Genomic DNA, 13,238 nt, shown 5'->3' with positions numbered 1-13,238 from the left:
CCCAGCCCGGGTCTCATCAGCCACTCACCGCTTGAGGCAAGGGGCACACAGACACCTGCCCCCCCCGGCTCTGCTCATAGTAATGGGGGGCTCCGATGAGGACCAGGTCGGAGCTGCCATCTCTGTCCACGTCCACGGAGCTGAGGGAGGCCCCAAAGTAGGAGCCGATCTGGAGGGCAGAGCGTGGAGTCATCCTGCCTACCCCTGCACCCGCTCTGGGCCAGGTCCCACCTCTCCCCAGATACCGGCCCCTCCCTGCTGGGCCCCACACCCCCTTCCTCTCCCTCTCTGCCCTGGAGACCCTCCTCCACACCCAACCTGGGTCCCTGTGACTTCAGCCTTCGGCCTCCATTGCCCGGACACCTGGGTGAAGATGACAACCTTCCCGGTGTGCTGATGGCGGGGGGCCCCCAGGACCAGGCTGTGTACCCCCTTCCAAACGGCCAGCTCTGTGCAGTAACCTGAAGGGACCGGGCCTCAGCACAGAGGCTTCCACTCCCCACCCCCGGGCCCCTGCCCTTCCCAGGCAGCCCATCTCCCGCCCGGCCCTCCGACCACAGCCTTGCCTCACCCAGGTAAGAGTCCCTCATGTCCGCGTGCTCCTGAGACATGTTGATGAAGGTGGGGCTCCTATTTGGGGGGTACAGGAAGGCACCTCCAGACCAGCTGAAGCTCCCCACAGCCCCCAGAACTGGTCCATCCTGGGAGGAAAGGATTCCAGAGCAGGTGGGAAGAAGAAGAAGACAGCCTATTCCAAAACAATGCCTGCCGATGGTTCCGCCCACTCGCCTGATACCCACTCTTGCCTTCCCTCCTCCCATCTCTGCTTCACCCTACATCAGTGGCCTGAAAGGGGCCCCACTCACAGGCATGAACACAGCACTGAAGCCCTCCTGGGACATCTCCAGTTCGAAGGAACTGCTGCTTATGGTCTGCGTACCTGGGGAAAGGCATGACACCTAGGATCCATGGGGAAAGATAGGCTTTGCCAGGTTCAAGAAGGATCTCAGCTTTAAGAGGATCACATGTTGGAGACTAATATCCAAAGGGAGAGACTGGCCCATGACATAGGGGTCCAGGTTCTAGAAGGAAAAACATTTATGGCTGAGGGCTTCTGAAGTGAGTAGTTCCATCTCTGACTTACCCTCAATGGCAAAGATCTTCTCTTTCAGTTGGTTTTGAATGTCTCTCAAAGCATCAAAGTTCTCCACTTTAAATATATGTTCATGGGAGGGCTTCGATGCGATGTCCTTTAATTCTTGCCAGGAATGTATATTTTGAAAAGCCAATCCCACCTGTTCCCAGCAAAGAACAATTCAGTGAAAATAATCATAACTATAATATGCCTGCTGGATGCTGGGATCCTCCAATAACCCTGCAAGGTTAATATTATTACACCCAGTGTACAGGCAAGAAAAATGAGGCCCAGACAGCCTCAGCAAGGAGCTTAGGGAAAGGATGAGGATACCCCAGGCTGGAACCCAGAGTTTTCATCCTGAAGTAGAAGCTGAGAGAGCTGGGGTTTCTGTCCTTGAAAGGGAAGGTGGCTTAAGAGGACGAGAGGGGAGGAAGCAGTGGGAGGGCACCCCCACATCCTACCCCAATTGCATAGCGGGTGATGCCAGCAGCCTCAGCACTGGGAATGACATCCTTGTAATCCAGAGGGTCCCGTTGTTTCTGCCCGTCAGTGATGACGATGAGGATTTTGGAGGCATCTTTTCGGGCCCCATATAAGGCACTGAACAGCTGTTCTCTGTCAGAGAAGATGAGGGTCCAGAGGTCAATGAACAGAGCTGCTGCTTAGCCTCTGATGCCTTTGTGAGAACACAGAGATGCCGCTTCCTCTGTGATGCCCCCGTCCCACACGGAGGCCCCCGGCTTGGTGGGGAGACCACAGGCTGAACTCCAGTACCCATCTCTCCCTTCCTCTTGGAGACAGATGCGGCCCAAAGGAAGACCCAGATGCTCTGGGGGAAGACCTGGGAGGAGTCAGGACTCACGTGACCCTCCTGATGGCTGTGGCCGTGTGCGTGTACCCACTCAGCTTCTGTACGGAGTTCAGCAGGTTTAGTGGGTTTGAGCTGGCTGCGAAGGCTTTGAAAGTGAAGTGCACCTGGAACTTGTGGGAGAACTGCACCAGGGAGAACTGGGAGAACCACACAGGGCTGGGGGCCGGGCCAAGGCACCAGAACCCTGGGGTTCCTCCCACAAGCTTCCCCCGGGGAGGGGAGGGCGAGGGGGCGGCTGCGCCCTTTCCTTCCCTCCCCGGAGACACACCTGGGAGCTGGGACGCTGGAACTGCCTCATCATAGCCTTCACGAAGTTCAGCATTTTGGCAAAATTGGTGGCGGAGATGCTGCCTGAACCATCGATCAGGAAGGCAATGTCCTGCTCCTGCCTCGGGCACTCTGGAGAAGGAGGTGGCACCAGTCCCCCGAGGGACACTCCCAAAGCCCAGGCCTCCTGGCCACGAGAACCCACCCTCCCAGGGGCTGCCCTAATTCCTGCCGAGAGCAGGGCCCTTTGGTCTCCTGAAGTCTCTAAAGAGGACACATCTGTGATTCAGCTGCTCACACCTGGTTGATAAAAAAGTAACAATTCCTCCAATCCAGATGGTGAGAGGCTGGGGGCCCCTCCTTCTTCCTCGGCTGTCCGTGCCCCGCCCCCTGACCCTACCACACCTTCTCCCCCAACATGCCCACCATCCAGCACTAAAAGAACCTTGCTCCAGCCCCTGGCCCGGGTATACCCCCAGCTGGTCAGCGCCAAACTGTACTTTTGTTAAATATTTTTAATGTCATCCCTGGCAACAGCGGCACACTGGTCCTGTGCTGTCCTCAGCTGCAATCTGGACCCCACTCTCCTCAGAGTAAGCGAAGAATATGTCCGCAGAAGCGGAAGCTCTCCTGGCTTGGCCTGCTCAGGGAGATTCCTATCTAGCTCCCAGCTGCCCCCTTCTGCCCCCAAGGCTTCCCATCAGACAGAGGGGTGTCCTGATGGTAACCCAGGCACCTGTGGATGAATCTAGAACCTAGGAGGTGCTGGGAGGGGCACCCCATTCAGGGCCCCAGACGTCAGTCTCCCCAACGGCTTGAGTGTGAATGTGAAACCAGGGAGGGGCCTCGGCCTGCCCCAGGGGGGGTCTGAAAAGCTCACTGTTCCACCTCTTCATCCCCCTTCCCTGTCAGCACCAAGGAAGCTGGGCCCTGTGCCTCAACATGCACACACACACACACACACATACATATACACACATACACATATACACATACACTACACACACACACACATAACACAACACACACATATACATGTATACATACATCACACACTCATACACTTACACGTACATACACACATGCACATATACTCATCCACACACATGCATACACACTACTCAGACTGCCTGCACCCACAACACCATTTCCCAGCCTGCTGCATGAACTAATTGGCTGTGCTGCAGGGTGCATTGTGTGAAAATAAATGCCCTTCACTCTAAAAATTCTTGCAGCTGGCATTAATTGAGCCCTCACCACATGCCAGGCACTGTGCTAAACCCTGGCCGAGGATCATTGTACGTTACTCTCAGTGTTGGGTGTGATATTATCCCACAGGCAGATGAAGAAACTGAAGCTCAGAGAGGGAAAGGTCCTAGGAAAGGTCCTGTGGTGGGACAGTGATGGGGCAGGTGTAAAAGCAGGCGATGACCCCTCCAGCCCATGTTTGGAACCACAATACCATCCAGTAAATTTTTTTTCTGCATCCCTCTTTTTTATCCACTTTGGGGTGTCTCTGGCTCCACTGCAAACCCGAGTCAGATGTGTGTAGGTACCTCAAAGGACTCAGTGGCCCCAAACACTCACCCTGCAGGACAGCCGGGATCCTCTGGGCCTGCCAGGACGGGGAGACCAGCAGGAAGCAAAACCCGGTCAAGTGCATGTTCTCCCTGCATGCACGGTGCACGGTGGGGCCACAGGCCTGTGGACAGAGGGGCCTGGTGGGAGGGGTTGCCCCTGCTTCTGTCCCACCCTCCCATCCCAGCACCTTCACCCTTCACGAGACCCCCAGCACCAGCAGCCCCAGGTCCCCACTCTTTCCCTCAGGATGCTCCCGTGACCCAGGGCAACTCACCAGCAGCCGAAAGGGGCTGGTGGTGGCCACCATGGACAGGCCCAGGGACATGTTCACAGCCTCTGGAGGCACTGAAGGTACAGATGTGTGCATGGTCACCCTCAGGACAGAGGAGGCAGGGAGCACCTCACCTCTGGGAGATTAGGGGGTCTGACAGGTGAAGGGGGCTCTCAGGTCTTGATGGAGTTAAGGGGGTGCAGGGGTGCGTTGGGAGGGGAGACTCTGAGTGGGTCAGGGAGCCTGTCTGAGGGTAAGGGTCTGCAGACCGAGCTGAAGCCAGGAAGTGGGTCTCCTGTGCTCTCCACAGGCCCCCAGAGCACAGGAGCCTGGACCTGGGTCTCAACCGGGGGCAGTGACTCACCCGGCAGGAGGATGGGTTCACACTTGCCCATGCTGTAGTCGCACTGGTAGAGGCCGCCCGTTTGATCGGCAGCCTTTATCTCCTGGGGGGCTCCAACCACCACCCTGGGGGGAGAAAAGAACACGGCAACTAAGAGTGTGGCTGCCAGAGCCAGACTGCCACTTGACCAGTTTGTTTCCCCTCTCTGAGACTCAATTTCCTCATCTGTAAAGTGGAGGTTAATAACAATTTAAATTCCTCATGGGAGAGATTTTTGTCTCTTTTATGCTCTGGTGTATGCCTGGCTCCTGAGACATTTAGTAATAGATGCTCAATAAACATTTGTTGAGTGATGGATTCCTACATCATAAGGTTGTTGTGAGGACGCAATCAGTGCCCACAAAAGGGTGCCTGGCACTTCGTAATTGCTTAAGAAATAAATAAAGTTAGCTGGGGTCCTCGAGATGGCAAGATGGCCCTTCTTTCAGTCCAACTCTTCATAGCCTTGGCGGGAATTGCCATGGCAGACAGAGGAGAGTTTGTGAATAAAGAGAGGGATGTGGGGAGGGACAGGGGAGGAGTAGATGAGAGCCAAAGGCCAGACACCACACAGTCCTCACCAGTTGGCATACTGGACCACGCTGTATCCAAACCCAGCGCTGTTCACATGGAAGGTTGTTGGCTGGTCTATGTCCAAGTTGAAGCAGAAAGAGGAAGCCAGGGCTGGGGAGGAGGGTGAGGAGACACACTTTGGTGAAGGGTCTCTCTTCTGCTCCATCTCCCTGGCCCCCAGCCCCCTCCCCCACTGTCCCCTCCAGGCACAATGCCCCAGCATCTCCTGGTCTTCTGGACCCTCAGGCTCAGCCCTGCTTCTCTCCTTCAGATGGTCCAGAGATAGCTGTTCACCCACTGGTCTGCTAGCAAGTTTCAGTTCTTCATTTCCACAGAGCAACGCCCAAGCTCTAAAGGCGCTCCTTCCCCACCCCTCCCCCAGGGCTCCTGTGAGGAAGAATCCAGGAAAACTTGGGGCCAAATGGATGCAGTGGACAGAGTATAAGATTGACTCGTTCTGCCTACTTGAAAAACTTTTGGATTGTCCAGGCAACTGGCCTCTCTTCCAGCATCTCTTGAACTTCCCTAAAATTGGTTCAGTATCCTCTCAACCTCCACAAACTCCAGATCCCAAACCCGGTATAACTCCGGATCCCTCCCCTAATGTCTGAGTCCAAAGCATGCATTCTCATCTCTCTCCCTACCTGGACCCCCATCCCCTCCTCCCCCTTCGTCGTGACTCTCAGCTTACCCATCAACAGGAGGAGGAAAATCCTGGTCCTGGTCATGACTGGAAGGTCAGACATGGACATCGGAGCGTCTGAGCCACCAGGGAAACAGCTGGACCAAGGTGCCAAGAAAGCAAGTAAACAGAGAGGGGCACAGGAGGCTGGAGGTAGGGAGGGAAGTTGTCAGCATGACTCAGAGGTGGAGGGCGGAGAATGCAACTAAAATAAGAAGAGAAAGGGGCCAGGCAGCCCACACACTCTGCGTCCAGAGATGACATGACTTGCTTCTCTTTGTCTCCCCACCCTAGGCTTGGGTGGATGCAAATCTCCTGCCCTGCCCTACCTCTCCAGGTTCCCTCATTGTACTGGCAAAAGTTTCCCCTTGACCTTGAAACTTCAGTTAACCTGGGGAGGGGAAAGGGTAGCTGCCAAGGTGGGGTCAGGGCCCTAAGAGAAACTCTGGTAGGAACCCTCCTTTTTGGACCTGGAAACCTCTGGGCCCAGGATTCAAGCAGCTGGACCCTAGGTGGGGGTACAGAGTGGGTATTTGCTCATTTGTTTATCATTTATTCAACAAGTCTAATTTGAGTCTGATTATGCAAGTGCTCTGTTAGCAGAGGGAGAAAACACAAGTCACAAGGCTCCAGCCCTGGGGTCAGTGGAGAAGAAAAATATGTAAACAGCAAGACATTGCTGTGAGAGGAGAAGGTACCCATCGGTCACAAGGTATCTTACCCAGTTTGGAAGCATGTGGATTTCCAGGAAGGCTTCACCGAAGAGGTGACACTTGATCTGAGTCTTGAAGGCAACTGACTGGAGGGGAGTGTATTTCAGAAGGGTTGGCCAACTGTGGAAGAGGCATGAGACAGGAGGGCCTCTTAGGAAATCAGTGATAGAAACCAGACAGTGGGAGGTAGGAAGTGACAAGAGATGAGGTCAGTGGGGGAGAAGGGAAGGGGAAGCAGGCCCTAGGCCCAGAAAGCCCCCTTAAGGCCTGTTGATTTTATCTCGAGGACAGAGGGAAGCATAGAAGCAAATTATGAAGACTGAGATCTTCAATTTTATGTTTCAGAAAGCTAGAAAGAGGAGAAGTGTAGGGCACAGTTTCCTTGGGAGCTAGCTGGAGACAGATCATTCAGGAAGGAGGTGATGGGGGCCTGTGGGTGAGCTGGTGGCCATGGGGATGAACTGAAGGCTAACTTGTCCCTAAGGCGTGGACAGTGGTGATGGTCCCTGAGCTGGAGGGTACTGGAGGAGGGACGGGTGGTGGGCTAGGGCAACTTTGGTGTTGAGGAAACCAAAACATGGTGTTTAAGAGTTTGGGCTCATAAAAAAGAACGAAATAATGTCATCTGCAGCAACATGGATGGACCTGAAGTAAGTCAGATGGAGAAAAAGAAATATTATATGATATCGCTTATATGTGGAATCTAAAAAAATGGTACAAATGAACTTATTCATAAAACAGAAATAGAGTCACAGATATAGAAAACAAACTAATGGTTACCATGGGGGAAAGCGGGGTGGGGAGGGATAAATTCAGGGATTGGGATTGACATATACACACTATATATATAAAATAGATAACTAATAAGGGCCTATTGTATAGCACAGGGAACTCTTCTCAATACTCTGTAATGACCTACATGGGAAAAGAATTTTAAAGAGTGGATATATGTATATGTATAACTGATTCACTTTTCTGTACAGAAACTAACACAACATTGTAAATCAACTATACTCCACTAAAAATTTTTAAAAATAATAAAAATAAAAATAAATTTAATTTAATTTTAAAAAAAGGTGTTTGGGCTCTTTCATTGAAAACGACTGCTCCCAGGGAGGGAGATGTGGAGGGAAAGGATAAGGGCCTGCTATTTTTCATAGCAAAACTTGTAAAATAATTTGACTGTGCCTATGTATAACTTTGATAAAAATACAAACTTTAAAAAATAAAAATTTTAAAAGTTAAAAAAAAAAGTGGGCTCTTCCGACCTCTCTATGCTTGCTTCTTCCTCTGCAAAGTGGGGTGATAATAAAAATACACACCTCCTATTGTTGCTGGGACAGTTGAGTTTGTAAGTGTGAAAATGCTCGAAAGAATATTTAAGAGCTTTTATTACTGACTATTATCCTTACTATGCTATGATGATTACTGTGTTAGGTAAGTGCGCTTCCCAAGGGGGGAAGCCTCCACATCCTGAAGGGTGTGCAGAGCTGGATCTCAGGAGAAAAGTCTGGGCTGGAGATGAGTTCTGAAACCATCGGCAGAAGTGCTGGATGAGATCCTGATGGGAGTGTGAAGAGGAAGGAGATAAATGGGCCTGGGCTGGGTCCCAAGGAAACGCCAATGATGGCCACAGAATAGGGGCTCAAGAAGGTGGGGAAAGAAAGTGTCCGCAAAGAAGGAGAGAGAAGGGCACAGTGCAAAGGCAGCATGGAGAGAAGGAGCGTGAACAGCATCACGGGCTGTGGTCAAGTGACACTGAGTGAAGTAAGAAATGAGGAAGTCTCTGGATCTGGCTACAGAGGCTGTTGGTGACCCTGGAGTGGGCTGTGCCAGGACAGTGAGGGAGGGGGAGGGGACATGGACGGGAGTAGCAATGTCACCCGGAGGGGAACAGCCCTGAGGAGACCTCAGACACAACATGGCTGGAGAAAGGTCCTGGAATTCTTGGCGATGAAGAAAATTTGAGAGAGGGAGAGAGCGAGGGTGCAGGGGTTCAATTCCAAGAGGAAATGGTGACAGAAAAACCCAATAAAGAGAAAGGAGAAGTGGCCCAGATGCTGGAGAGGATAAAAGACAACCAGAAATGATTTAAACCAGAAGAAGTCTGGGAGACGCAGGGTTGGTGTTGTGGACAGGTTGAGAGACCACCAGCCTTCGAAGGACCTTGAACCTGGCCTTTCCTTCGCTCTCTTTTCTTAGACTTGGGTTCCACCCTGGATGAGTGAGGATGGACAAGATAAGAACCCTGGACCAGTAAGACTCCATCTCTCCTCTCAAGCTGCCCAACATACTTCCATGATGCTTCAGAGAAAAGCCAAGGTAAGGCACCTTGCCTTTGGCAAGGATAACTTGGATCATAAAAGTGTAGAACAGGATGGGTTCTTAATTCAGCGCACTCATTTTACAGATGAGGACAGTGAGGCTCCAGCCAAGACCTTAGGGTGTCTAAAACTCACAGCCCTATTTCAGTGAATCATGACTTTGACATTTCCAGAAAAAGACGGCGATTGAAGGGGATGATATAAGCAAGGAAGGGGTGGACACCCCAGTTACTCATCTTCTCAGCTCAGTGGGATCATGAGTCAGTCACATCCAGCTTTTGTTTTTTTGAATTTTTGAATTTTATTTTATTTTTATACAGCAGGTCCTTATTAGTCATCAATTTTATATACATCAGTGTATACATGTCAATCCCAATTGCCCAATTCATCACACAACCACCACCACCACCACCGCCGCCCCCCGCCCCCACCGCTTTCCCCCCTTGGTGTCCATATGTTTGTTCTCTACATCTGTGTCTCAATTTCTGGCCTGCAAACCAGTTCATCTGTACCATTTTTCTAGGTTCCACATACATGCGTTAATATACGATATTTGTTTTTCTCTTTCTGACTTACTTCACTCTGTATGACAGTCTCTAAATCCATCCACATCTCTACAAATGACCCAATTTCGTTCCTTTTTATGGCTGAGTAATATTCTATTGTATATATGTACCACACCTTCTTTATCCATTCGCCTGTTGATGGGCATTTAGGTTGATTCCATGACCTGGCTATTGTAAATAGTGCTGCAATGAACATTGGGGTGCATGTGTCTTTTTGAATTATGGTTTTCTCTGGGTATATGCCCAGTAGTGGGATTGCTGGGTCATATGGTAATTCTATTTTTAGTTTTTTAAGGAACCTCTATACTGTCTCCATAGTGGCTGTATCAATTTATATTCCCACCAACAGTGCAAGAGGGTTCCCTTTTCTCCACACCCTCTCCAGCATTTGTTGTTTGTAGATTTTCTGATGATGCCCATTCTAACTGGTGTGAGGTGATACCTCATTGTAGGTTTGATTTGCATTTCTCTAATAATTAGTGATGTTGAGCAGCTTTTCATGTGCTTCTTGGCCATCTGTATGTCTTCTTTGGAGAAGTGTCTATTTAGGTCTTCTGCCCATTTTTGGATTGGGTTGTTTGTTTCTTTAATATTGAGCTAAATGAGCTGTTTATGTATTTTGGAGATTAATCCTTTGTCTGTTGATTCATTTGCGTATATTTTCTCCCATTCTGAGGGTTGTCTTTTCGTCTTGTTTATGGTTTCCTTTGCTGTGCAAAAGCTTTGAAGTTTCATTAGGTCCCATTTGTTTACTTTTGTTTTTATTTCCATTACTCTAAGAGGTGGATCACAAAAGATCTTGCTGTGATTTACGTCAAAGAGTGTCCTTCCTATGTTTTCCTCTAAGAGTTTTATAGTGTCTGGTCTTACATTTAGGTCTCTAATCCATTTTGAGTTTATTTTTGTGTATGGTGTTAGGGAGTGTTGTAATTTCATTCTTTTACATGTAGCTGTCCAGTTTTCCCAGCACCACTTATTGAAGAGACTGTCTTTTCTCCATTGTATATCCTTGCCTCCTTTGTCATAGATTAGTTGACCATAGGTGTGTGGGTTTATCTCTGGGCTTTCTATCTTGTTCCATTGATCTATGTTTCTGCTTTTGTGCCAGTACCATATTGTCTTGATTACTGTAGCTTTGTAGTATAGTCTGAAGTCAGGGAGTCTGATTCCTCCAGCTCCTTTTTTTTCCCTCAAGACTGCTTTGGCTATTCGGGGTCTTTTGTGTTTCCATACAACTTGTGAAATATTTTGTTCTAGTTCTGTGAAAAATGCCAGTGGTAGTTTGATAGGGATTGCATTGAATCTGTAGATTGCTTTGGGTAGTATAGTCATTGTCACAATGTTGATTCTTCCAATCCAAGAACATGGTATATCTCTCCATCTGTTGGTATCATCTTTAATTTCTTTCATCAGTGTCTTATAGTTTTCTGCATACAGATCTTTTGTCTCCTTAGGTAGGTTTATCCCTAGGTATTTTATTCTTTTTGTTGCAATGGTAAATGGGAGTGTTTCCTTAATTTCACTTTCAGATTTTTCATCATTAGTGTATAGGAATGCAAGAGATTTCTGTGCATTAATTTTGTATCCTGCAAATTTACCAAATTCATTGATTAGCTCTAGTAGTTTTCTGGTGGCAGTTTTAGGATTCTCTATGTATAGTATCATGTCATCTGCAAACAGTGACAGTTTTAGTTCTTCTTTTCCAAATTGTATTCCTTTTATTCCTTTTTCTTCTCTGATTGCCATGGCTAGGACTTCCAAAACTATGTTGAATAATAGTGGTGAGAGTGGACATCCTTGTCTTGTTCCTGATCTTAGAGGAAATGCTTTCAGTTTTTCACCATTGAGAATAATGTTTGCTGTGGGTTTGTCGTATATGGCCTTTATTATGTTGAGGTAGGATCCCTCTATGCCCACTTTTTGGAGAGTTTTTATCATAAATGGGTGTTGGATTTTGTCAAAAGCTTTTTCTGCATCTATTGAGATGATCATATGGTTTTTATTCTTCAATTTGTTAATATGGTGTATCACATTGATAGATTTACATATATTGAAGAATCCTTGCATCCCTGGGATAAATCCCACTTGATCATGGTGTGTGATCCTTTTAATGTGTTGTTGGATTCTGTTTGCTACTATTTTGTTGAGGATTTTTGCATCTATATTCATCAGTGATATTGGTCTGTAATTTTCTTTTTTTGTAGTATCTTTGCCTGGTTTTGGTATCAGGGTGATGGTGGCCTCATAGAATGAGTTTGGGAGTGTTCCTTCCTCTGCAATTTTTTGGAAGAGTTTGAGAAGGATGGGTATTAGCTCTTCTCTAAATGTTTGATAAAATTCACCTGTGAAGCCATCTGGTCCTGGACTTTTGTTTGTTGGACGATTTTTAATCACAGTTTCAATTTCATTACTTGTGATTGGTCTGTTCATATTTTCTCTTTCTTCCTGGTTCAGTCTTGGAAGGTTATACCTTTCTAAGAATTTGTCCATTTCTTCCAGGTTGTCCATTTTACTGGCATAGAGTTGCTTATAGTAGTCTCTTAGGATGCTTTGTATTTCTGCGGTGTCTGTTGTAACTTCTCCTTTTTCATTTCTAACTTTATTGATTTGAGTCCTCTCCCTCTTTTTCTTGATGAGTCTGGCCAATGGTTTATCATTTCTGTTTATCTTCTCAAAGAACCAGCTTTTAGTTTTATTGATCTTTGCTATTGTTTTCCTTGTTTCTATTTCATTTATTTCTGCTCTGATCTTTATGATTTCTTTCCTTCTGCTAACTTTGGGTTTTGTTTGTGTTCTTTCTCTAGCTCCCTTAGGTGTAAGGTTAGATTGTTTATTTGAGATTTTTCTTGTTTCTTAAGGTAGGCTGGTATAGCTATAAACTTCCCTCTTAGAACTGCTTTTGCTGCATCCCATAGGTTTTGGATCGTCGTGTTTTCATTGTCATTTGTCTCTAGGTATTTTTTGATTTCCTCTTTGATTTATTCAGTGATCTCTTGGTTATTTAATAACGTATTGTTTAGCCTCCATGTGTTTGTGTTTTTTACATTTTTTTCCGTGTAATTCATTTCTAATCTCATAGCATTGTGGTCAGAAAAGATGCTTGATATGATTTCAATTTTCTTAAGTTTACCGAGGCTTGATTGGTGACCCAAGATGTGACCTATCCTGGAGAATGTTCCATGCGCACTTGAGAAGAAAGTGTAATCTGCTGTTTTGGGATGGAATGTCCTATAAATATCAATTAAATCTATCTCGTCTATTGTGTCATTTAAAGCTTGTGTTTCCTTATTAATTTTCTGTCTGGATGACCTGTCCCTTGGTGTAAGTGAGGTGCTAAAGTCCCCCACTATTATTGTGTTACTGTCGATTTCCTCTTTTATAGCTGTTAGCAGTTACCTTATGTACTGAAGTGCCCCTATGTTGGGTGCATATATATTTATAATTGTTATATCTTCTTCTTGGATTGATCCCTTGATCATTATGTAGTGTCCTTCCTTGTCTCTTGTAACATTCTTTATTTTAAAGTCTATTTTATCTGATATGAGTATTGCTACTCCAGCTTTCTTTTGATTTCCATTTGCATGGAATATCTTTTTCCATCCCCTCACTTTCAGTCTGTATGTGTCCCTAGGTCTGAAGTGGGTCTCTTGTAGACAGCATATAGATGGGTCTTGTTTTTGTATCCATTCAGCAAGCCTGTGTCTTTTGGTTGGAGCATTTAATCCATTCACGTTTAGGTAATTATCGATATGTATGTTCCTATGACCATTTTCTTAATTGTTTTGGGTTTGTTTTTGTAGGTCCTTTTCTTCTTTTGTGTTTCCCACTTAGAGAAGTTCCTTTAGCATTTGTTGTAGAGCTGGTTTGGTG

At 47.3% G+C, this 13,238-nt stretch overlaps 1 protein-coding gene across 1 annotated transcript in view; it reads right to left on the bottom strand.

Moving 5' to 3' along the window:
* ITGAX (integrin subunit alpha X) overlaps nucleotides 1-9,669 on the bottom strand; it is a 28,264-nt gene extending 18,595 nt beyond the window's left edge. Inside the window, exons 1-14 of the mRNA XM_082358537.1 lie at nucleotides 6,487-9,669; nucleotides 5,775-5,912; nucleotides 5,092-5,194; nucleotides 4,493-4,596; nucleotides 4,132-4,202; nucleotides 3,864-3,978; nucleotides 2,278-2,408; nucleotides 2,001-2,146; nucleotides 1,600-1,753; nucleotides 1,145-1,295; nucleotides 867-940; nucleotides 572-701; nucleotides 319-461; nucleotides 29-169 (exon numbers count right to left, since the gene is read on the bottom strand). Of these exons, the coding sequence (XP_082214663.1) occupies nucleotides 29-169; nucleotides 319-461; nucleotides 572-701; nucleotides 867-940; nucleotides 1,145-1,295; nucleotides 1,600-1,753; nucleotides 2,001-2,146; nucleotides 2,278-2,408; nucleotides 3,864-3,978; nucleotides 4,132-4,202; nucleotides 4,493-4,596; nucleotides 5,092-5,194; nucleotides 5,775-5,835 (1,524 nt within the window). The 5' untranslated portion in view covers nucleotides 5,836-5,912; nucleotides 6,487-9,669. The remainder of the gene's footprint in view (nucleotides 1-28; nucleotides 170-318; nucleotides 462-571; nucleotides 702-866; nucleotides 941-1,144; nucleotides 1,296-1,599; nucleotides 1,754-2,000; nucleotides 2,147-2,277; nucleotides 2,409-3,863; nucleotides 3,979-4,131; nucleotides 4,203-4,492; nucleotides 4,597-5,091; nucleotides 5,195-5,774; nucleotides 5,913-6,486) is intronic.
* Nucleotides 9,670-13,238: the final 3,569 nt, after the last annotated feature.

The sequence above is a fragment of the Balaenoptera borealis genome (assembly GCF_965194805.1).
Source record: "Balaenoptera borealis genome assembly, chromosome: 16".
Classification (NCBI taxonomy): domain Eukaryota; kingdom Metazoa; phylum Chordata; class Mammalia; order Artiodactyla; family Balaenopteridae; genus Balaenoptera; species Balaenoptera borealis.
The sequence above is the reverse complement of the archived record's forward strand: the minus strand, read 5'-3'. Positions and strand labels throughout refer to the sequence as shown.